Genomic DNA, 26,090 nt, shown 5'->3' on the forward strand with positions numbered 1-26,090 from the left:
TTGCTTTATTTGAGATTTTGTAGGTTTGTACAGTAATTAATTCTTTAATTACCATCAACATATATGATGCTTTACTCTGATTCCAGTAAATACATCTAATTTTCAGCTGAAGAAAATAATAGTCAAAAGTTTTCAATTTTTTCTTTTATGCAAGTGAGTGAGAACATATTTAATATAACAGTCACTCATTTGTTCATTCAACATTTATCGAACACCTGCTCTGTGCCAGGAACTCTGTTAGCTAGTGGGGAGTAGAGCAGTGAACAAGATAAATATAGTTGCTACTCTGTGGAGTTTACAATCTAGCCGGAGATCATGCCATTAAACAACTACAGAAAGAAATAAGTCAACAATTGAGATAAATGTGTTGCAATCAAATAAAGGGCGCTTACATCTTTCGGTGGACTTATAAAACTATGGTTGCCTGCTGAGGTGGTTTTGATTAAGTTTTGATTTGCCCTATAAAATATATTTGAATTAAATTAAAATAGAAGTAAAATGAATTAGAAAGTCTACTATATGCATGGACTTATTTCTGAATGTATCTGTGTTGAATATAAAAATGACAAAAATTAAAAAAGAAATGCAAGGTATTCTAGAAATGCTTTTAACCAAGGCGGTTTCCAAGGGAATTCATGACCGCTTTAGGTTAATGGTCATTGGTTACATATTCAGACCTCAATTAAACTCTGAACTTCAATTGTTATTACTTAATTGACTTGGTTATATTTCATGTCAGCATGTCAAAATGACCTTCCTTTTAAAAAATAAAAATCACCCTGTCACTGTACTGTGGGTTTCTGCTGAGCCTGAAATTTGTTGCAACAGCCTCACACTATCTTTATATGTGGTTGGGCCTAGAACTTGCTTAGCTTTGCGATCACCAGGGTATTTCCCACCATCCTTGCCTGTGATATGAGACAGCTCCAGATAAATCCAAGTGATGAGGGAAAAGGAACAAAAAACTAACTACATCTGTTGCCATGATTATTATTAAAATGCCACATAAATCCACGGATACCCGTTTTATTCTAAGCATAGGGAATTAGTCTTAAAGACCTTGAGTATCACAATTAAACATAGTCAAATTTACTTAAAGTGGTATCTTTCTCTTATAAGTGACTCCAAATGTTTAGTTGTTTCAATTAACTAGATGGAAACATAAATCCCCTTTGCTTAGACATGAAACAATAAGACAAGTTGGACTTAATGAGTTGGACTTTATATAAAGGAGGTATGACGCCAAGATCGAACTTCGCTATACTGACTGAAACAAATTAAGGCATCAAATGAGCATGTCCCCTCCCCGCGCTTGCACTGTGGAAAAGTTTTAAAAGTCTTTTTGAAGTACTTTGATCAAGCTTTGAAATCATTTTAGTGGATTACTATTGTATGAAACTGTAATTTATAGTGCTTGACCTAAGCAGCCCTTTGTCTGGAGCCACACTCAAGACAATAGCAGGAAAGTGAGAAACACAAGGGGAACCTGAGCTGTTCTGGTGATTATTTAATTCATAATTCCATCTTCCTCGTTTAATCTTTGGAATCCGGGCATGTTCTGAATCAGACAGGTTCAGACCAGGTTAGTTTTGGGTAATACGAGGAGGGGATCCAAACGGTGGCCTGTGACCCTTTCTAGCCCAAGACTGTTCAGACAGGTTCGGAGCAACGCTGCCCGGGGATGGCGACACTGCGGGCAAACTGTCCGTTTACCTTTCGGTTTCCTCTCCAGTTAATCTGGCTGTGTTCTTTCACCTTGACTGAGAAGGGCCCTGCGGAGGTTTTCTCCTCCCGTCCTCCACAAGAGAGTGAGGCCGCCGGGCCACTTGCTCCCCTCAGAACACAGGAAAAACGCAAGCTCCTTCCAGACGACCCGCGAGGGCTGCTTCTCTAGCTAAATCAGAGAGGAGCTTAACTACATTAATTCGTCATTTTAATCAGCTGAACGCCACCACGCTGGCCGAAAGAAGCTGTGACCCTCCCATGTTCTTTTGGCTCCTTTTGCCAAAACATTTCCTGATGGCCTAAAACTCCTACCATTGTTGACCCTGTAAAAGCTTATGATCTTAATCGTTGAAAGTTTTATGATCTCCCGGGTGCCACACACGCCCTTGAATGCATGCATAGTCCGGCACGTGCAGGACGCTTTGGCGTGCTTGTGCCCAAGGAGATTAATTAGATCAGTTGCTCCCCACTCCCAACCTTCACTCCAAAGACATATGGATCAGGACTGAGATGGGATGAATATTTGTCCTGGGATCATTTCCTAGAGAGAAGAAGAGCCAAGGCTTAGTGACAAAGTGCAGCATGCATGTCCACGTGGGAAGAAACTGGCAAAGGCTAGTGTAGGGGCAGGTGGCCGGGAAGAAGTGGGGAGTGAGGGGCCCAAAGCAGTAAAGACTGAATTCCACCGACACACCAGGGCTGTAGAGGGAGCAGGATATAAGGAGCTGACATCTAAGGTACCTTGGTTCCAGAGAGAAAAGAAAACAGTGGGTATAGCTTCTCCGTGAGTGAATTAACTGCTCACTTGGGAGCTGCGCATTAATTAGTGTGGCTCACTAGGGACCACTTAGTGGATTATCTCATCCAGGGCACAGCAGATCCCCTGGTGGCTTCAATGAGTTAATGCTGCCCCCGCCCCCAGAACAACAGTGTGTCCTCTTTTTCAGGGTGGAACCAAGCTTTGGTGATCATGAGCAGGTACCCACACCTATGGTTAAAAGAAAATTATTGCTCCAGGAGAGCCAGCTTTCTCCTTTAGACCCTGAGCCTTCCCTTTTTTACACGATTTTAGGAATCTTTAGCAGAGTCAACATATCCCTCACTAGAAGGTGAAAGAAAAAACACATTCACACATTCTCATTAGTCTTTTGGGGGGTTGTTTGAGATTGGGGAAGGAGTCTACGCAGTCACCTTAAATGTCAGTGCTGGATCAGCTTTGCTCTGAGCTGACCCCCAGCCTTACTTCAAACAGGGGCTCTCACTTGTGTGAGCAGATGCTTGGCAAGTCTCTGTATGCCAGAAAGAACATCATTTAGTTTTACGTTCCACATGCACGCCTGCTTTCTGGGTTGGTATAATTCATTAGCACAGTTTGCAGAGAGCTCCATAAAACAAGATCTGGCTTTAAAGTTAATGTTCTAATGACGACGGCAATAAAAAAAAATGGAGTTGACATCCCGTGTCTACTTTCCAGGGTTGGTGTTTATATTGTCTAAACTAAACAAACAAACAAACAAACAAAAAACAATTAAATAACACACAGAGATATAGTGCAGACAGGTATTTCTAACATAAAGAATAAGAACAAGCTTTAAGTTTCCAATTTGGGAATATTACTCCTTCCCCACACCATGCTCCCACTGAGAAGTAGAAGTTTCAATAATCACAGAAGGTCTATGTGGGAAAAAGCTTAATTTTGAATACCTTGTGACTTTACCATAGTATGCACAGGTTACTGCTGGTTTCTTTCCCACTTTTAAGAGTCAGATTTTAGCCCTGGCCAGCTAGCTCGGTTGGCTGGAGCTCGGCTGGAGCTTGGTTCCAAAGTGCAGAGGTTGCTGGTTCAATCCCCGGTCAGAGAACAAAAAAGGAACAAACAGACTGATGTTTCTCTCTCTATCTCTCTCCTTTCCTCTCTCACTAAAATCAATAAATAAACATTAAAAATAAAAAAAGAGGAAGATTTAAAACCCTTATTCATAAAGAGGAGGTGTGACATTGGCAGGAGAACACCAGTACCTTCTCCAAACACATCATATCAGGGCACCGGGCAGAAGAATGAATACAAAATGCAAGTACCTCTTATTTTTAATTTATTTGTTCCCCCTCATCATAAATTTATTTAATGTAAAACAAACAAATCCTTGACAGGGTTTTCAACATCAGTGCAGATAAATGTAATTTATTCCTAAAGAAAAAAAATAAATTTAGAGTATGCCATGAAAAATGCTTTTTAATAAGTTTTGTTTAAGATACGTGTGTTTAAGGTATGTGTGTACATATATGTTATATATGTGTGTGTGCATGTGTGTTTTTTTGTATCAAGACAATAGCATGGTGCACTGGTTTCAACTCATTCTATTTCACTTACCAAACCTGCATAATGCATTTTATAGTGAAAGAGAAGTTGGCTTGATAGCTCCTCACCATTTTGTGGTCTTTCTCTTTCCCTTTTGTTTAATGCAGAGTTAAAAGCTGCATGTTGGGCCCGATGTGTTTGTGTCCTTCAAAAGGAAAAGCGGGAGGCAGACTTTGGAAATCCTCTCCAGTATAAAATGAACATAAGACTAACGGTATAGTGAGTTTTTTGAAAGAACCAAGCAATGGAGATAACGTGAACATGTTTGTAAAAACTTACATTTTTATTACGATTTCCAAGCTCACCAATTCACTGTTATAAAAGTTTGTTTTGTTTACATGGGGGAAAAATACATTTCTGGGCATACATTAATCTTAACTTCCCAAAAGATAGGTTTAGAATGAGTTTATTAATGTTTCGCTTTAGACTGAACTTTAATTTGAAGCCATGAAAAGTGAATAAAGTGAACAAATATGAGCTCTCCTTTATTTTGCTTATTGAAAATAACCTTAGGTTTATTTGTAGTACACTTCATTCATTCAAAGTTGAACATATCTAACTCCTAAATTATCTGAATGTTTTATAACTATGTGGTATAAAATTGCAGATAGAAAGCAGTGTACCAAATGAACTTTTAAAAAACTTCACTCATAAAAACACTATCATACATATTGACAACTAACCATGATTAAAAAGAAACTCTTGTCAAAGCCTGCACTGTGCTTCAGTTCCATCCTGTGTGGCCCCCAATCCAAGGAGAGTGTGCTTTCCAGACACAATGTAACTAATACGTTCAAATGAGAGGAATGAAAAATGTTTGGTGTTCAAATAAGTATTATAAAAAGAGGAAATTCTCATCAAGAATATTTTTCAGCTTGGCTTCATGCCACGGGAGTCAGGAAGCCGTAAAGGCTGGACAAAACCAGCACCAGCCAGGCTCCCGGTGGTCCTGCAGCCCTGCAGGTGAGGGCGGGATTTAATTTCAGACTTCGAGTCTTCGACTTTGCTAGCACTGTGCTAGATTATTCCATGGCGGTGATGCAACACTGGGTGTCTGATGAGGAAAGAGGGGCAAGGAGAGAGAATGAATGGAGTCTTAGGGGAAAAATAAGAGGGTGATTCGGTAACTGGGAGGAAAACTGAAAAATCACACCTTTCAGCCTCCACATTTTTTCTTTTGTTCAGTATTCAAGGAGAAACCATCCGGAAGGAAGAAAGATTATGACTATCTATAAACTAACTGTTTGACAGAGACAGAAATGCTGATAATGAGTGGGTTGTGTCTGTAGTTCTTGGCTGTTCACATCAGCAAGGGATGAAGGAAAACAGAAACTCTTGATATGTTTGTCTGAAGAGGTAGTGGTGTGACCACGGGCAGCCAGAGTTCAGCTGGAGTTCAGGGCAGATGTTGCCAGGAGTTGACGCTGCAGGAAAGTAAAATTACTTCCGGATTCGCCTCTCCCCCCAGCGTCTGTTCCAGGCCCGTCAGGGTGGAGCTGCGCTGTGGCACAGGGTGATGATGTCCGTGGGGAAAGTGGCTTTGAGCAGGATGCCTCTGTCCCGGTTGCAGTCTAGCTCCTGGATGAATCCGTACCAATAGATGACCAGGCCCGGCCCAAATCTGCAAAAACACGAGAAAGTAATAGACACGTACAGTAGCAACATGATTCCCAAAAAAAGTAATCTTCCAAGTACCGATGATTAAAAGATAGTTTGTGCACGATGTTTTTATTTTGGTTGCTGTAATTATGACTGAAAGTAGCTGAACTTACATTAAAGACAATTACTTAATACAAGTATTACCACCTGGGGAAAATTTATTACCTTTCTTTCAAGGAAGCTGAAGTATGCACTACTCCAGTTACCTTCCAGTAAGATGCCGTGAACTGGGCTGATGTGACCACTTTGCTGAAAAGAGGGTAAACCGGGAGCTGAAGCAGTGAGGAGCCGGGAGCACCAGCATGGGAGTTCAGTCTCCCAACACTTAGCGGTATTCTAAAAAACCAAATTTAGCTATTTTTAACTGACAAAATATAATAATTAAAAAAAAAAGAAATAATTAAAAAAATGGAACAGCTCAAGGTCTTCTTCTGGCTATATTGTTCTATTATTCCTGAATTAATAGGGTCAAAAGTCCCTTCTCTCATCCTTCCTTTCAGTCTTTAAAAAAATCCACAGGACAATGGGGATCCCTCATAGAGACCTTCTCTCTGACCCCCTCATTCTCTGTGCTGCCAGCTCTCCAAGTGCAAACACGACATGATATTTAGTTGTAGGTTCTTATCACAAAAATGAGGAATAAGGCACATGGGCTTGTGAGAAAGTATAGACACATGCAGGCTTAAAACCTCAATCTTTCTAAACTGTGCCTCCGAATTACCCCGAAGTCAGTTAGCCGCAGACTCAGGAAGTCGCCCTATAGACTACTTTACCCATCAGGAAGTCGAGACCTCCAGGCTGGGTTCATAGAGATGTAATCACTATCAATCACCATGCACACAGAGATGTTTTGCACATCAGTTTCACGTTTTTCCTACAGAGAGTACTTAATTAAAGGGCAGCACTACTTTTGGTGTTGTGTTGCAGGAATTTTACAGTGAAATCATAAATTATGAATGCTGGGTTAGTAAAAGGATGTCTAAAAACAGAACTGCTTTCTGTATTCTGACATTACAGCAGGCTGAGCCATGCTAGGCCAGAAAGCTTCTTCCTTCCATGATTTATTATACGCTGTGGCACACTCGCCAAAACTAACAGGACAGGATGGGCTGTGAGACACTGTATGCACAGGGACAAGTTCAGCTGGATGTCATGGACTGGTTTATTTGGGGATTCACATCAGTAAAGTAGTTGAGTTGGATGCAAGAGTCATTAAAACTTTTTGTGTCCCCTCCATGCAAGGGCAGAAGCATGAGATGTCAACTCTCCAGCTGAACTTGTCCCAGGGGACTCAGGAGCTATGCATGGATGAGACGCCTCGGTGCACCAGGCCCTGTGACATTTCCTCAAATTCAGGGCTGGCTGCAGATGCTCTTTTCTTCCTCAGGATCTCCAAGGAAGTCTCCTTTGAGGCCAGAAGAATCAGACCACTCTGGCATGCGGTTTGTGGGCTGCAGCCCTTAAGTGCACACAAGGTGAGGCTCACACCTGCGTGAGAGATCACTTCTATGTAACTGAGGGTTGCTTAGTGACTTGTAATCACAAACATTTGTCTGCAACTGGAACACAGACTATTTGGTGTCTTTATTTTCCAAAAAGCTCTGTGATTGTTATTGAATGATCTCAGATCTGTCAAAACAAGTCTGGGAAGAGCAGAAAGCTCTGCGATTCTCAGGACTGGATCTGAGATGCCTGAAACCTTCCCATCAACAAAGCAGCCCTGAGCGACAACCTCGACAGACCTAACATCAAGCTCAACACACTCCTCTATTGTATTCTGCAGCCATTTCTGGAAACCATGATGTTCTTTAGGGAGGCACTGATATTTTTACAAAGGGAGAAAAAATATGTGATCCAAACAGTCATGGAAAAGAACAAAGAAATATATGGGGGTCATAAACAACAAGCCCAGTGTTTTAAAGATTTAATAAAACAAAAACACATATTCCCAGCACTGAGAGAAAGAGCAGCTTGTACTTTTGCCGAGCAGCTAAATCATAAGCCAGAGGACACGCAGCATGACAGCTCTTTACGAAAATGGTATTTTCTAGGCAGAAAAGCCAGGCTGGGGAACACCTCAATGACCAAGAAAATGGACTCGTTTCACTTGTGAGGCAACAGACGAAATCTGAAACTCCAAAAGGTTTCTGCAATATTGTGAATCTGAACATTTCAGGTAGTGGTTCACCACTGGGATCCCCTGAAGGTAGTCACATGGGTCTGTGAATTATTATCAGTAGGTATGACTAGTGACTCATAATGAGACTCTACCATGGATCTAAATGTTTGTTTCTTAGCTTTTGGATGGAATTATATTAACTTAGGTGCTATCATCTCTCTCACGTGGCTCAGAAGCTCTGATTGAAAATATGTGCTTAATTAATTAAAGATGAGGAAAGGCAACCTCCCTTTGTAAATGAAGACTGGTAGACGGAGGCTTTCAAATTATGTGATCTTCGAGTAATAAGAAGAATAGGAACTTTAAAGGGTGACAAGTTTGAAAATTTAATGACAGAACAAGATCTGGCCTTATTCCCGATACCTGCTTGAGCGCCTGAGCTCCTTCCAGCTCAGCACCCAGAGATTATCAGAGGCTCGCAGGATAACCTTCCCACGACTGAGCCATTTATGGAGAGGGTGGCCACAGTAAGAAACTTGATATAATTAATTCCTTGGTTACCTGAACTAACAGAAGGGAACACTTTGCTTGACAATTCGAATAACCAAGTAAGCCAACCCTAGTGTTTTCTTCTGAAAAGGTGTAAAACAGAGAGAAAACAGGACCTTTGAAGTTTTTACGTAGGTCAAGTACATGCTTGCCAGTTGAGTGATTTCACCTTTTTTGATGCCTAGTCCCATTTACTGTGGCACTACTGGACAAGAATGAGATCGCTGGGAAGGCAAACATAACCTTTGTGACCAATAAAAATCAAAGAGACTGTTAACGCTGTTTAAAAGAAAACAGAATCCCTGGGTCTGAGGGAATGTGCAAAGCAGAGGGCTGGTCTGCTACTGGGGCTGCAGCCCTCCCTACCTGCCCGGGGACACGCAGTAATGGGATGTATATGGATATCTGAATTGATTCTGTAAACATATTTCTAGGCTGACTATAACTTTAATGTTACCATACTCATGGTCAAGTAATAAGATCAAAGACTCCAAATGGATTTTACAAACTTCTGTGGCACAGACACTGGAATGTGAGTGACTTTTGAACAAATAATTTTGCCTGCAAATAAAATACCACCAAATTAGCAAAAACAACAAATACCTTTTGAAAAAAATGGGAGGTGAAAGTCAAGAGGCACGACAGACCTGGAGGGTATGAAAGATGAAGTTCTGTATAAATAATGACAGCCTTATAAATGTGTTAGTAATGTGTTTCCTTTCAATCCAGGGCAGTTAGAAACATGAAACAGGAGACTGTGGCACAAAAGCTGGGTACCCTTTTGTGGGTTTGTGCACATCTGTCTCCCAGGGATCATCTCTCTGTTCCACACTTTATCTTGGCTATACTGTGACTCTGTTGGGGTAAGCTGCCTTGCAAGTTAGTGACATTTCTGTGACTGTATCTATGAAGTCAAGGCTGGGCTTTTATCTATTAAAAAAAAATTTAAGCCAACACATAAAAATTGGGAGTTTTTACATAAAATCCTGCATATTTACCTATTTTAACTTCCCTTGAGAAAGGACTTGGTAAGGCAGCAACCAGCTGGAGCTGGTAATGGCTATCCCCTTTAGACACGGCCTGTTCTCTGGTTTGCCATAGTCTCCACCATTCTCGGTTACTTCCCAAGGTGGAGGCTCAGTGCCCGGTGCCATTCATCATCATGCCTGCACTATAGATTTTCTTTAATTGTAGAGCTCTACTTCTTCACACTCATCTCTATCAGATTTGGGAAAGCAAAGGTAACATCAGAGGCTTTCATGTTTCAAGAAAGAAATGAAGAGAACACAGTATGTCTTTCTTATTCTGCTCATTTATGTTGCCCACCTGCTGCCTGTGGGCACTTGAGTTCTTGGCCCCTGTCTTGAGATCTAACTCAGTGGCTCCCAAATCTGGGCCAGAGACCCCTGAGTGGCTGTGAGGAGACTGCAGGACATCCCTATGCACACTAAACACTATCCTCAGAAAAAACACACACACATTTATCTTGTCCTCTTTTAGAAATGCAGATAATAAAATAGGATTCACCATAGCTTTCAGTCAATATGTATTTTCTAAGTTGATGGAATCTAAAAGCACAGCTCTAATCATATGGTGGGGGTAGCAAAAATTCTTTTTGTTTGTTTTAAAGATTTTCAAATTTGGCTGGATTAGGGCATACTTTTATAACTGGTTGGATTTCCTTTTCTAGATGAATGTGTTATATATAGGTGAAGAACATATATGAAGGAGATCCTATGATATGGGTAATCTTAAAGATGTGTGAAAATACTTAGCAAATGTGTAACTAACCTGTCCCTGCACATATGTTCATCTTCACAGTAAACAAAGAGCTAGGAGGAAAAAGACCTGTTACTGCACCAGGTTCCATTTAGAGATCACTCTATTGGGAGCAGGGTCACCGGGTCACCACTGCTATCCCTAGGAAGAGAGGTTTAGAAAAGAAGCATCAAACTAAATTGAGCAAACGTAGTAATGAAAGAAGATGTGGTGGTGCTGGAGTTTTCTCTGAGTTGCAACTAAGAGTTGCAGAGAGATATTGTGGGGGGCTGACTTCTAAGATGATCCCTTCCTCTCGGGACTCATGCCCTTGGTGAATACCCTCTCGTTGAGTGTGGGTTGGATCTAGTGACTTTCCCATAATAGAAACAATACAGCAAAAGTGATGGGTTGGCACTTTTGTGATAAGGTTACAAATGGCTGTGACTTCCTTCTTGCTATCAGACACATGTTTGCCTTCTTGGCTTGCAGAGATTGACGAAGCAAACTGACATTTGGGAGAAGCCCACAGGACAAGAAACTGAGGGTGGCCTGTGCTCAACAGCCAGTGAGTGTCCTTCAGCATAACAGCTCCTGGGGAACTGATTCCTGCCAACAACTAAGTGAGCTTGAGTGGAACTTTCCTTAGTCAAACCTTCAGATGAGACCATAAACCCTGGGCTAATATTTTGAATGCAACCCGTGAGAGACAGTGGAAAAGAGGATCCAGCTAAGCTATGTGCCTGACTCAAAGATAAAGTGAGATAACAAATGTGTGTAATTTAATTCATTCAGTTTTGGGGAAATTTGTTTCATGGCAATAGATAACTAATATATATACTGCAGACTGAGTAATCAAATACCATTCTTCACATATGTAGTATGAAGAGTCCTGTTGGCTATAGATTGGCCTTTTTTTCAGTTATAGTTCTATAGCAAATTCACCCCAAATTCTATAGCAGAAGGGATTACTGGATAAGATTATTAATAAGTAGCAACTCTTCACCCAGGCAAACCAACCAGTTATGAAGCAAGTCCATGCTTTTCCACTAACAGAACGTCTCGGCTCCTAACCTAGACTATACACCAATACCCCTCCCTGCTGCCTGTATAGGGCACTAGGGTTACCTAAATACGTAAAGAAATCATGTACAGAACAAAGAATCCTGAACGTTTTCTCCAGTGCTGTGGTTCTGTTATTAAGTTTGGTTACTGGGCTTCTGAAGTGCAATTTTGAAGGAGGTGAAGACAGGGTGTGGGAGCCTGGTGTCAGGCAGAACACTGCCAATTAAAGATTGCTGACAACCAGGGAGGAGACATTAAGAAATCCCTGATGTGGCAATCCAAGGCTGTTTGGTGTTGGGCTAATAGACTCTGTCAATCTCAATGGGTGATGAGGACAGTCTGGGAAAAACAGATGCTGATTTCATTTTGTTTAGTTAAGAAAGGCAGTGAAATCTGCAATATATTTTTAAGATTGTCACCAAGAGTGTTTTAAAAATGGTACTTCGGTGAGTAAATTCTTCATTTTCCAGAAAAATGTAACTATCTTCTGTTTGTCTTTGAGGATATCAGATTGTAAATGTTGGACAGAATGTGATATACGTTAGACATCGTGTCTTCAGTGCAAGGTTTTCTGTAACTCTCAGAAACTCAGAGGTACAGATAGAACATTTGTGCCCTTCAAATTCAAGGAGGACTTCCCTTTTCTTTCTTAACTGTAAAAAAAAAATACGCCCCCTTGCCACATCTCTACACCAGTGGTCCCCAACCCCCGGGCCGCGGACCAGTACTGGTCCATGGGCCATTTGGTACCAATCCGCAGAGAAAAAAAAAAAACTTACATTATTTCTGTTTTATTTATATTTAAGTCTGAATGATGTTTTATTTTTAAAAAATGACCAGATTCCCTCTGTTATATCCGTCTAAGACTCACTCTTGACGCTTGTCTTGGTCACATGATACATTTATCCGTCCCACCCTAAAGGCTGGTCCGTGAAAATATTTTCTGACATAAACCAGTCCATGGCCCAAAAAAGGTTGGGGACCACTGCTCTACACTATCCTGTAAGAGGAATTACTTGGATGATATTTTCTTAACTTGTCTTGAGCCACCTCCTTCAGTAAGTGCTAAAATGAAAGGTAGATGCAGGAATGTAGAGATTTCTAAGCACAGTGTTTAATATCATTTTGCTACATTTGCCCCAAAAACCAACTCACTGGTGGTTTTCGGAGGCCCATTTAGTTTCTATGTGTCAACAGATTTCAGAAGACCCTTGGCCAGTCATTATGTCTATAAAGATGCTGTCTAAACATATATACTGCTCACAAAAATTAGGGGATATTCAAAATGAATATGAAGCAATAAAATATCCCCTAAGTTTTGTGAGCAGTAAATGACTTCAATAACCAATAAGAAAGAGGTAACTAACATTTACTGCATAATTATTATGCGACAGGCAATGATCCAAGCACTTTTACATGTACAGACTAATTTGTTTTCTTTTTTTTTTAAGATTTTATTTATTTATTATAGAGAAGGAGGGAGGAGCAGGAAGCATCAACTCCCATATGTGCCTTGACCAGGCAAGCCCAGGGTTTTGAACCGGCAACCTCAGTATTTCCAGGTTGACGCTTTATCCACTGCGCCACCACAGGTCAGGTTGTACAGACTAATTTGAAAGTTGCAAGTACCCTATGTGGCAGGGGCAGGGGGTGCCATGATCATTCTCATTTTACAGATGAAAACTGAGGCACAAAAGGGGCCTGGCTTTGAACCCACGCAGTCTGGAACTATGGCTTGTACTTGGAACCATAACACTACACTGTCTGTCATTATGCCTTGTATTTACCAGCAATTTAGAACAGTCATTCAACTTTGAGACATATTTACAACACCTGGAAAAGAGAGAAGAGCAGGGACCCAGCAGGCAGGCGGTGACTAATAGATAGTCCAGGGTCTGAGCTGGGATCCACCTGTCTACAGGGAATCATTTTCAGGTACAAAGTCAGTAGTTTTACACTAAATAGTTTATCTAGCCACTCATTTTGATTTAAGTGTTGCCATGCTTAGGAGGTATATGGCAAAGCAATTTATAATTCAGGTAAAAGAACAGAGAATTATAGAATCACTGCATGAAGTCTGAAGAAAAGAAAGTTTCCCACTATGAGAGGATTCAAAAGTTAGGGATAGAATCTGAACATGAGGAAAGGGGAGTGAGTCCAGACGTGGCCTCAGCCTGTTCACATTAATGGAAACCAACAGATGGAAGAAGTTAGGATGGAACTGAAGGAAGCAATGGATCTAAGTGAGTGTGTCAGGTAGAACCAGAAAAGAAGGTTCAGATTTGCTAAACAGGGTTACTACAATGAATCCAAAGGTCCGTTTTTGCTCCTAAAATACTCTATAGATATATCTTATGTCAGTGGCATTAATTTGATTTATCTGTATTTTCAGCTCTATGAGAAAAATCACTATATATTTTTAAAAATCACTAGATTTTATATCTCTTTTGGTAGCATAATATGAGAGTGAAGGGTCGTGGGATTCATATACTATTACACAATTGAGTTCTCCACAGAGAATAAGGGAAACTTAGGAAAGTGATATACTACTTCTCAATTAGCTGAATTACTGTGTTTACATAAAAAAGGGTTCTCAATATACTAGGGTTCTACAGTATTAATCTGGATCAAATCAACGGAACAATTTTCAATCGAAATGACAAGTGGACCGTTGGATGATTTGATGATTTTAGTCAAGATTCTTGTTCAGGAGGGTCTACATCAAACAATAAAATAGTTTTAGAGATTCAAATCTTTATTTCTAATTCAAATTATCTCAAAATCACAGGCAAACAGAAAACTTCTTTTCCAAAACAGGAATAGTGTGTGTGTGTGTGCATGTGTGTGTGTGTGTGTATGTGTGTTCTTTTTCTTTCTCATTTTGAGTTGCTGTGTGCAGTCCGGGGTATCTTCTGGGGATGAGTACAGACATGTGGCTGTTGGAAGCCAATTGTTCCACCATCAAAGACTTGCATGTGGTTTTTATGAAGAATGCATTCTCAAACACATAGTTCAGGACGAAGGAGAAATATAAAACATCTTGTAATTGTTTTAAAATAAACTCTTACACTGTTTATTTAGTTTTAATCTGTGTGCTGTAGATTGGTTATGCACTTGTTAATCACTGTTGTATGTATCAGCAGACAGAGTTGTAAATAACTTTTCAGTCCCAGTGAAGTATGCTTGCGTGTGTTTATATGCAGAGTATGTGTGTATTTATGCCTGTGTATAAATACGTGTACATTGATAATAGATGAGTGATCATGCAATACAGCATTGCAAGGTTCTGGCACTATGGTCAATTTAATATACAGTGCAAATAGTCCTTTTATTTTGTAGTATTTACAGATGAAATAAAAGTATAACTTGGTTGTTTTATTTGCTTTTTTGCTTGGTGGGTCTGTGTTTGCAAATTGAAACTACTCAAGAAAGAGAACCCCAGTTGTGAGTATTCTCACTCAGTTCGTAGATCTTCATTATTAACAATGCAACTCTCTTTATAACATCAACTCACTGTATGTAATTTTGAAAATAAAAAAATGAAAAACATATTATAATTATTGATTCACCTCAGGCTTGTAATGCCACATAGAAAACAAATGAAAATACATTATTTTAAAGAAAGTTTAAAATGTATATAAATACACAACTGCAACCATCTGAAATTCTCCTTGGTGTTTATGTAACTTGGCGTTCTTGTGTCTACATTAAATTGCCTGGAAAAGTGCTTTATTTTTACTTTACTCTGTCTTGTATTGGTTAGCCTTAGATGCTTACAGTCTTTCTAGTCTATTGTAAATCTCTGCTCAGAAGAGAAAACCTGAGATAGGTGAAAGAGAAAACAAAGGCAGAAGCGATTTAATCTGTTGCGTTTAATGTCTGTTTTCTTGGAGAGACGCTGACGCGGGCAGAGGGCGGTCCTGCCGCACTCGCCTGGGAAGAATGCACGCCCGGGCCGGCGGGCGCAGCCCTCCTGCGGACATTGCAAGCCACAGATGGAAGGCTCCTCTTCTCCTGAAATCGCGTACAGCTCTAAGTTTAATAACTAGGAACAAACCAACTCACATTTTAAGTGTGAAATATGTCATTAACTGAACAAACAAAAGGTTCACAGCAAAAGAAAAATTAGAGCAATGACATGATATTCTCGGAGTCTTCCTAGACAAGGTGAGTTCTCAGCTAGGTTGCCTTTACTCATATAAGGGGCCTTTTAACTTGCTCCAGTTTATGTTCATTTTTTGAGAGGCAAATAAAGTGTGGGATGAAGAGGTCCCAAGAGAATAGAGGGACAATGGGATGAGAAGCACACTGAGGTTATTTTGTTGTAAAGCTAAAAGGGTGAGCTCTTATCCAAGAGCCCTGGTTTCTGTTTCAAAGGAGGCTGTATTGAGTGGACAGTACACATTTCCAAGTCGGGAAGAAGAAATATCAAATGCAGTAAAAAAACCAAAACCCTCAAAGTCATAAGGTACCCAAGGTCATACTGACTTTGAAAACACGAAAGTACAGAGAGTGATAGGACATTTCAGGCAGACCTTGGGTGCAGATCATATCTATCTGCCTAGAATTTATACTCCAGCCTTCTTCCAAAAGTTGGGGCAGTTTACAAAATTGGTCGTGTGAATTATTACATGTTTTCTCAGTTATTTCCCCAGGGAAACATGCCAAAGGCAAACTATCATTTCAGTTGATTTAGTGTTTGATGCCAGAGAATTTATAATTGATATGACAACCACAATGACTAGCGATCATGGAGTTGGCCAAGCCTGGGCGGACAGCGCGATAGTCCATTTTGGGTTCATCAGTTAGTGTACTGAAGACTCATTCTGATAAATTTTGAGGTTATTTTTGAACTTTTAATTCCCAACTTTCTGAATATTAGAAATTAGAAATGCTTTATAAAATAGAAAATATTTTAACATATAAATACTGCTTAGTCCTAATATATATATATGTATATGTATATGTATATATATATATATATATTTTTTTTTTACCAGTATTTTATTATTAGGTAGAGGGGGCATGGCTTTTTTCCTTGGCTCAGTTCTCAAAAGAGCACAGGGTAACTCAGAGTTCAGTAAGACATTTATCTCAAGGCACAAGGAGATTTATGGGTTTTAGATAGATATATAAAAGTCTGCTTAAAATAAAAAAAATTATTGGAATTTTCATCCTTGGCAAAGTCAGATAACTAAAGGATTAAGGCTGATACAAGTTTGCCCTATAAATCTTTCGTTAACCAAATGTGACACAATGCTTCAGGTATGTCAGATCCCAACTTGCTCTAAATGGGTAGTTAAAATTTTCTCTTATACACAATAAATGTTTCACAATAAGGAAAATCTCTCTGGCTAAGCAGCAACACAGTCCTCAAAAGCGGACCTGCCAATTTAACGGACCCATGAAAACAAATGCTAGAAAGGGAGTGGGGGAGGGATTAGAAAGGGGAACCACCAAGCTTATTAGAAAAAAATGACCAGGTGACAGAAAACAGTAACAAAAATCCGGTGCCTTAAAAAAAAAAAATGAAGAAAATATAGCTAATTGGGGCTTATACTCCTAGAAGTGAGCTCCATGAGGACAGCTTGTAGTTCAGTGGCACAAAGGAATCAGCCAATAAACACCAGCCGCACAGACATATGAGCACAGGAATAAATGCCTCTGTAGAGACAGCCGCTCACTGCCTTGGGAGAAGCTGCGAGTGCTAACATGAATTTGGAAAAAAAAATCTTTTGCTGATAACATAGGGAAGTAAAGTCATTTTTTAAAAGTGATAAAATGAGATTTAAAAGCATGCCCAAGTCACACGCTCTGCAGAGCTAGTCCCAGAGGTCTTGCATTTGGAATGGATGCTTCTCAGGTTATTACAGGGAAGATGAGGCTGTGGTTTACAACTTGGTAGGAAATACAAGCACTGTTCCCTAGAAAAGACACCAAGGCAGCTGAGGTGTGACTGTCAGGTGGGCAGAACCGACTGGGCAGAAGAAAAACTAAGCAGTTGGGAGCTCCTCGCTGCACACAGGTGGCTCCCACTTCCTGGAAATACAATCAATTTAGGTAGGCTTTTGTTTACAGTTGCTTTTATCTAGAAGATAAGGTTGTAAAAACATCAATCAAAATGAAGTACTACTGTTCCTAGCCATATCTCAGCAGGCTCATCTGTTTTATTTCTTCCTCCCTTTCCACATACCTTAAGGTGTTTAAGATGAGTGAAGAGATACCAAACTATTAAAGTGAACTGCATTTGTGTATGACACACGGGTCTGCACTCATGGAACCACAAATACCATCCTGTGGTGCTTATATCATCCCAGGTTCATTGCTTTAATTTTCAATAACATAAACTCTACAAAACGATCTGTACGTCATTTTCAATAGTGCTTCTTTAAGAAAACGAGAACCTGATGGTTTCTAGAGGTTGGTGTGCAGCTTTCAATTTATTTATACCCTGTCTTTCCCCAAAAGAGGCTTGTACAGTAAAAGAGCAAAAAATAGAAATAGAAAATTGAGCTCAGGAAAGGAAGTGTGCAATATTCTTATTTTATTGTTAAGTTGAACTTTGAAGGTTAACTGTATTGTTACAAAACTTTAATTTTAAGCTCATAAAGATCCTTCCTGATTTTATTTTTAAAGGCTTTACTGGGTTCATGCTGGATCTCCACCATGAAGCTCTGAGCCAGGGAATTGTAAGTGATAAGGGGAACTCTAGTGAGGGAGTGAAAGGCACCCTGGGCCAACTTCAGAGGACAGTTACCACGAAGGAAGTGAAGGGAGCAGAAGACAGCCTGAACACCGTGAGCAGACAGAGTTCAACCGCTGGTCACTAGGAAACAGACCTTCATTCTAGACAATGCCAGCAGGTCACCTGGGGTAGATTTGGGTTGTGCTGAGCGTCCACATGGTGGAAAATATCTTATCTTTCATTTTCAGGTTTTGAGCCATTCTTCTGTTCAGGGCTTTGTGAGTAATTCTTCTGTTTGATTCACATCTAATTACAACTCGAACAAGACATTCTAGTAAGAGTAATGCCCTGCAGTTCACCCACTTCAGTTGTAAGTCACCTAGATTCAAAGAATATTTGACTGACTCTACTGCATATTTATCTTGGAACTGGCAGAAGATACTATTTGATTACCATTTCTCTGAGTGAAGCCATACCACTGATGCTAAGCATAACCATAATCATAACAGCAGCTAGTTTTCTCATTATACGCCAGCTACTCTTCTAAGCTCTTTATCTGCATTACTTCATTTGAAACAAAAGCCCTCATTCAGGCCCCAGGTGACAGGACAGATAAGTTTCAGGTCAGGGTCTACTTAGATTGAGTTGTACCATCCATCCTAAATACATATCCTGTGAGACTAAGAGCATTCTGAAAAGTCTCACCAGGTTTCACAGTTCATCTTTGTAATACATGACTTTAATACTTAACAAAATAGAGAACTTTAAAGGAACAACTTCGAGCATTTTTAACTAATATTTAAAGACTGGAAAAAAGATGAAGGGAACTTCTGACTAAGGAAGAGAATGCTGGTTGCTGATTGTGACTGGCCCTGACAAAAAAGAACGTGACAAAAAGAACATACAGACTTTGGGGACTGGAGGCTGGCCTTTAAGGCAAAGGGGAGTCACACGTGGGTGTTTAGAAAGCCCAGCAGCCGGCACCAATTTCTAAGGTGGACCAAGCCTTTGTTTTCTTGGGGCTAACGAAGATGCTGTATTAGACAACTGCCGGAAAGAAACAGAAGACTGAGGACAGAGAAAGTTCTTCCTTTTTTAAAAAAATAGTTGAAGGATCCTGTATGAGAGCGAGAAACTGCAGGGACACAAAGGACATTCAAAGGACAGGCCACACTTCAGTGAACTCTGGTTCTATTTTTCAGCTGATGGGCAGAATGCTTCAGTTCTCAAAATACTTTCATAAGATGTACAGTAATACATCTGATCCTCAAAAAGCACATTATTTAGATGTGACTGAGGCCCTGAGAGGTCGAGTGACTTGTTTAAGACCAGATGGAGCAACCTGCAGTGCCTGCATGACCCCAGCTCCCTGCCTCCCTGTCCGGCGCTCTTGCCCACTTGCAAAGCCATCTCCTCTTTTTTCCTCCCCACAGAACAGAGAGAGCGACTCCTCCTGTCTTCCTGACAAGGGTGCAGAGGTAACTGTGAACACAGTCCCAAGCTCTCGGGAGTCGGGCGGACAAGGAGGTTGGAAGGTAGTGTTCAGGAGGAGACATGTTATAAGGGGGCTGCGAGGAAGGCCCTGCGGGGGGCCCAGAGAAGGTCAGGGTTCACTGAGTGGGTAAGACAGGCAATGTACTTCAGCTGGAGGGAGGTGCACACCTAGACAGACCAGGAGAAAAAGTCTGGGGGCTTCGGGGGCTGTGCAGAAAGGCCAGAATGAGGAAGACTTGCAGGTCTGGCCCAGGACCCCGCTGGAGAAGGAGAAGAGGGCGAGAGGGGCTGCTGAGGGTTGGCGGGGTGGGGGGGGGCACGGCTGACTCAGGGGCCTTCAGGGCAGGGGTCCCCAAACTTTTTACACAGGGGGCCAGTTCACTGTCCCTCAGACCGTTGGAGGGCCGGACTATAAAAAAAACTATGAACAAATCCCTATGCACACTGCACATATCTTATTTTAAAGTAAAAAAACAAAATGGGAACAAATACAATATTTAAAATAAAGACCAAGTAAATTTAAATCAACAAACCGACCAGTATTTCAATGGGAACTATGCTCCTCTCACTGACCACCAATTAAAGACGTGCCCCTTCCGGAAGTGCGGTGGGGGCCGGATAAATGGCCTCAGGGGGCCGCATGCGGCCCTCGGGCTATAGTTTGGGGACCCCTGCTTTAGGGCCCAGGCTGCTGTGAGTGAAGAGCCCGCTCCTGCCAATCCCATGTGGAGCACAGCCTGTCCTTCGCCCCAGGGTGATCTCCTTTCTTGAAACCCAAATACCTCAGGCCATGTTACTCTGTGGAATCTGTCAGCTAAATATTTACTTTGTGCAGGGCCAAAGTATCTACTACAGCTCACTTATTTGGGGATAAACACATTAAAGAAAAGTATACATTAAAACAAATCCTCCCCCCTCACCATTTCAAGACTGTCATTCAAAAAAAAAAAAAAAAGCCATTTGACTGAGGGTTCAACTTTCTGGAGTTGTTGGGACAAAGTATGTGTAGATAAACAGTCACAGCCCAGCTCAATGGGGTTCCTCCAATTTGTATTTTTTGCGAAATCTGCGGGCAGGAGGTGACTGGCTAACAGTTTCCTCAGTGAGTTATGCAGCAACCTTATTTAACTTAACAGGAGTCATTAGTTAAATTTTATTAAGATAAGGACTTCCAGGAGTGAGTTCCCTTCTGATTGTTTTTTGATTTAAAGCGAGACAAGGGAGAGAAAGAGCTAGACTGAACTGGAGGTTTTACTTTACAAACTGGGGCTCTCAGCTGGCCCATGAAAGCCATTGGGGCCAGTGCTGTGGTCTGAGTCCACCAAGGTGAAAGCATCTGTCAGTGTGGGAGGAGTTCCAGAGGTTATTTTCAACATTTAGTTAAGCTTGTGACTGTCTTCTTTTAGAGGCGTTCCTGGCTGCAAACCGCATCATCCTGGGTGACATAAGACAAGCTATTGAATGAGGTTAGACTGAAGTTCCTGCAGTTGGAGAGCTGGTCCACTGATTCTGCCATTAGCTAATTAACAGGGGTTTATTTTTAGGGCTTGAACAAACAGGCCATGAACAGGCCAATGCAAGATGATATTTGAAGTAATCTGTGAGTACCGCATGCTTGCAAAAGATCTTACTTTTAGTGCAGTTGTTGATATAAGCGAAGTCCTTGTCAGACTAGTAAAATTCAATGTCAAAGACAGAGAAAAGCCCACCCCCACTCCATTATTAAAAGGGCCTCTGCAAAATATAGATCCATTATCACTATTTAAAGAAATGTTTGTTGAAGGAAAGAGGAAGAAAAACATGAGCAATTAGTTATGGCAACTGGTTGAGTCCAAACTCTCATTCAACACTAGATATTAAATAACCAAAATTCCTAAAATTAGGTCCAATGTCTTGCATGAACAGTGACTAGGTTTGCAATTTATTTTTTAATGAGCTCTTTATGACTCTGCAGATATATGCTATTAAAAGTCCTATTTAAATTAATGGTATTTATTTTGATTTTTAAGATTTATGATTCTAAAGAATTCAGAAGCAAAATGGCAAAATGAACTGGATTTTCACTGTTAAACTCTAACTTTAAAAGACCTCACAATTACATATGTAGTTTCTTTATTTAATGTTCACCTCCTCCACAAACAGTATGTTCCACAAAAGTACTCTCTTGCTGCTGTATCATTACTTGGCTTTCAGTGGTATATGACACAAGGTAGACATTGAAAAAGCATTTGTTAACTACTACATGAATGACAAGTAGACAACTTACGCAGAATATCACCACACAGCTATTTTGTTTAGGTCTGGTTTAAATCTTGAGCCTAAGGGCATACATAGGATGAACAGAATAGTTTGAAAAACAGTGCTATTATGTGCTTTACTCAATTATTTGCCTTTGTTTCCTTGATGAGTTTTCCAATTCTTCCCTAAGTAGAAAAGTCATGGGTGTTGACTGGCACAGTCACAGAAAAGTTAGTTACAGTTTCTCACACTTGTATTTTTTCTCTCAGGAAGTTTGCTAGAATATTTTTACAGGAAAATGGGCCTGGGACTTTTCCCTTTTGGTTTTGATTTGTCATCTCAACCTTTGTGGCATGGACTATTACAATACCGGTACTCCTTTCTAACTTTTTCAGTTAATACAACTCTACTTCTAGGCCTACTACTGAACATAACAGCTCTGGGAAAGGTGCATTTAATTCAGTACTGGGAACGACTGCTGGCAACAGTTCTGATCCTCTGCCAAAGCCCGTGCTTGAGGCTGAAGAGCAGGGTGCTGTGTTATTTGGACTTCATAGAAAGGCACTGAAGACCTCAGGAGACCAAAAGACCAGTCTGTAAAGTTATTACATCCACAATCTAATAAGCTAGGCTTCTAACAGGGAAACATATGGCAATTTACCACCACGATTTCCACAGGGAAGCAACCCCTGTGCCTTCTGTCTATTTTCATGATATAGCCAACACAAATCAACCACCCAGAGCTCCTGACACATTTATAATTCCCTTTAGGCTTATTTCTGAATGAAGCATTTGTTTTATAGAAATAGACTACAGTCATCATTTGAAAAGAATTCCTTTATCTCATCCAATCTTACACACTGGTTCTAGACTGAATCTGTCACTAGTAGAACTAATAGTCCCCATGTCATATTTTGAAGACTCTGAACTAAAATGCCTTTAGAAGGTTTATATGCTGCTTCCAAGATCTCAAGCACAAGATCATACATTATATATAGTATATATTATAACAACAAATTTCTCATTTTTGGTCTTTATTTTGCTTAGATTCCCTACTTACATACTTTTAAAAATATATGAGAAACAAAAAAGGTCACAGAAGGTTTAGGACACATCTTTTTTTCGATGTTTGTTTTCTATTATCAAGTTGCTTAGCGTAACTTGACTTATCTTTATTTAAAATATTTCCATACTTACTCATTCTAAAACATTCAGATAATTAACTCAAAAAATGGTTTGCAATTTTGGAACCCTTTATTTGTGTGTGTGGGGATCTGTTTCTTTGGGCAATTGTACATCAATCATCCAAAGTTAAATGACAGAAGTTATCCAAGTACTTGAGACACTGGGGACAATTAGTCTAGAGCAGTGGTAGTCAACCTGGTCCCTACCGCCCACTAGTGGGCGTTCCAGCTTTCATGGTGGGTGGTAGCAGAGCAACCAAAGTATAAATAAAAAGATAGATTTAACTATAGTAAGTTGTTTTATAAAGATTTATTCTGCCAAACAGCAAAAATCCAACATAAAGTACTTGGTAAGTAATTATTATTATACGCTTTAACTTGCTGTTACTCTGCTTTATAAATTTTATAAAGTAAAGTTACTTCCCTACTTTATAAATCACCATTACTGTGGAACCAGTGAGCGGTTAGAAAATTTACTACTAACAGAGATACAAAAGTGGGTGGTAGGTACAAAAAGGTTGACTACCCCTGGTCTAGAGAATACTTTCTGCAGCCTCTTCTTTATCTCTCAGGAAACATGGGGAAAAAATATTTTTTTATTTTACTAATCTAGATAAAACTGAATTAAGGGGCCAAATAACTAAGATGTAAAGACACTTTCCTTTTATTAAAGACATGAGGAAATAGCATCAATATACATTTGTATACTGTTTTATGTTTTCTAGGAAATGCTGATATGTTATTTAGGGGGATGAACTATTTAGGGAAGCTAAGTGAGTCCTCAGAGACTATCAGGCAGTACACTGAAGTTAGGACTAAGCTCTGCGAACTTCTGACTCAAGAGCGATGGAGAAACCCTGGAAAGTACTGCTGAATGATTTTACCCCACAGTCCCTCTTACATTTATTACTCTTCCAGTTGATTTAAAATAAAAAAAACCCCAACCAAACAAGCCCTTATATTTGCCATCTTATTTGAATTAGGGAGATCAAAAGATTCACTATTTATTATTATTCAGTAAGTATTTAGATACAACACATTTGATGTAATTGTTAAGCATTATTAAAATCCACTTATATGTAATACTTTTGTTTTGAAACTGATTGAGGTGTTGTTGGTAATGTAGGCTCTTGGTTCTTGAGTTTGGCAAAGAAAGAATTCAGAAGCAAGAACTCTCGTGCAAAAAGTTTATTTAGCACACAAAACGAAAGCACACTTGAAGAGAAGATTGAGTGGGATGCTCAAAGAGTTGCCTTGGACAACTTTTAGAAAGAAAGTCACAAAAGAAGTGAGCCAGCTGGGCTGAGTGGACTCAGGAAACAAGCTACAGAGGCAAAAGAATGACCCTTGGAGACAGGTTCAGGCAGTTACCTTGGGACAAGCTGCCGCTGCCCATTGCTTCCATGGTTGCAAGTCTCGTGGAGACCCTTAGAACTTAGGAGAAAAAAAGCAAAGGTAGGTTTTTTAAGAAAGAAGGTGCAGGCATGCTCTAGAGACAGAGCATGTACTGGGTTCTTTGTCTTAAGAGCTTTTACCTGTTTTCTAATGGCAGAAATTTTAGGGGGGGTCTCAGCTTTTCTGGTGTGTCTTTTAATATGCTAATTCATCAAAAGGAGCAGACAGGGTCAAGGTCATGGTCTCTAATGATTGGTCAGTGTTAGGGTAAGGGGCCATGAGTCATTGTATCTGCTCCTGACATCAGCCATGGTGTCACTTCACCTGGTTTTGCTGCTTTTCTGGACCTGGACCTGAAACACAACTGAGGCCTAGATGTTATCTCTAGTTTGGCCAAAACTCTCTGTGAGCAACGGACCCAAGGCTTTGTTCCTACGATTATTTGATGCTGATCAGATTTGTATTGCCCCAAGAGCTTACTGCTGAAGGGGCAGGTCATGCCAGGGAGAAGGTGGCAGGCGAGTCGGGGCGCTGGATGAGGCCAGTTTGAATCAGCTGTCTGTCTCAGTTTCCCCACTCCACTGTCAACAAATCTTCCTGCCTTCTTACTATCCTGCCTCAGAGTATTTTACATTTTTTATGTCATCACGTCTGACAAGCTATTCTCACTTTGTATCCAGAGACAAATCTTTAAAGTCTATAAAATAGGGTTTTTGTTAGGCATCCTAAAACATCCAAAGGTAACATTATTTTTTAATCTGTCAGGATGTGTTAATTAAAGCATTAAGAATTTAAAAAATCATCTCTGAGTTCAGACTATTTATGTTTTTGTTTTTTTTTTCTTTTTGTATCTTTCTGAAGCTGGAAACGGGGAGAGAGAGTCAGACAGACTCCCGCATGCGCCCGACCTGGATCCACCCGGCACGCCCACCAGGGGCAATGCTCTGCCCACCAGGGGGCGATGCTCTGCCCCTCCGGGGCATCGCTTTGCCGCGACCAGAGCCACTCTAGCGCCTGGGGCAGAGGCCAAGGAGCCATCCCCAGCGCCCGGGCCATCTTTGTTCCAATGGAGCCTTGGCTGCGGGAGGGGAAGAGAGAGACAGAGAGGAAGGAGGGGGTGGGGGGTGGAGAAGCAAATGGGCGCTTCTCCTATGTGCCCTGGCCGGGAATCGAACCTGGGTCCCCTGCACGCCAGGCCGACGCTCTACCGCTGAGCCAACCGGCCAGGGCTATTTATGTTTTTTTTTTTTTTAAAATATATGATTATCATATTTATTTTTAAATATAAGGCAAAATTTTTATTTCAGGTAAGGAAAAGTATATTGGCCTTAGTTCAATTTTACAACTGTAAGTTGCATAATTCCTATAATAAGTCACTCTCCTAATTTATTTGGACAAATATTAACTATGTTATACATGTTACCTGATTCTGGCCTCTTGCTATGATTTAAGGATGAAGCTATCTCTATCTGGCACTTACGGGTTTTTCTGGGCATCAGTATGAAAATCAGTACAGTAGGCACTGAATCTGAAACAATAAAATAAAAATCAAAACTGACGATTCAAATTTAAAATTATGTCAAAGTCAGGAGACTAGACAAGATTTGGTTATAGGAATGGAGAGAAGGGGTCTAAGGATTGAAACTCGGGCTGAGAATGTTAAGGGCAAGTAGAGGAAGGGCAGCTAACAAAGAAGAGTGCTCTGAGAGGCACCAGTGGGGTGGAAGGGGAATCGGGAAAGAGCGGGGTGCAAAGGCAAGGAGTAGGATTTACCATGCCAAAGAGAGGACAGTGGTCAGACCAGAGGAGGAGCAAGGTACCTCTGCTGGGCCTGATGAGAAGGTGCTGCAGTAGCAGTTA

The 26,090-nt window shown here is 40.5% G+C and overlaps 1 protein-coding gene across 4 annotated transcripts in view; it reads right to left on the reverse strand.

The window, feature by feature from the left end:
* Positions 1-4,318: 4,318 nt before the first annotated feature.
* Positions 4,319-26,090, reverse strand: part of CDIN1 (CDAN1 interacting nuclease 1) — a 237,956-nt gene continuing 216,184 nt past the window's right edge. For 2 of the 4 annotated variants that reach the window (XM_066343434.1, XM_066343433.1), the window contains 2 exons: positions 5,909-6,079; positions 4,319-5,705 (listed from right to left, as the gene is read on the reverse strand). In XM_066343434.1, the coding sequence (XP_066199531.1) occupies positions 5,570-5,705; positions 5,909-6,079 (307 nt within the window). In that variant the 3' untranslated portion in view covers positions 4,319-5,569. The remainder of the gene's footprint in view (positions 5,706-5,908; positions 6,080-26,090) is intronic. The other 2 variants (XM_066343437.1, XM_066343435.1) reach the window with 1 other exon arrangement.

Source organism: Saccopteryx leptura, chromosome 6, assembly GCF_036850995.1.
Source record: "Saccopteryx leptura isolate mSacLep1 chromosome 6, mSacLep1_pri_phased_curated, whole genome shotgun sequence".
NCBI lineage: Eukaryota > Metazoa > Chordata > Mammalia > Chiroptera > Emballonuridae > Saccopteryx > Saccopteryx leptura.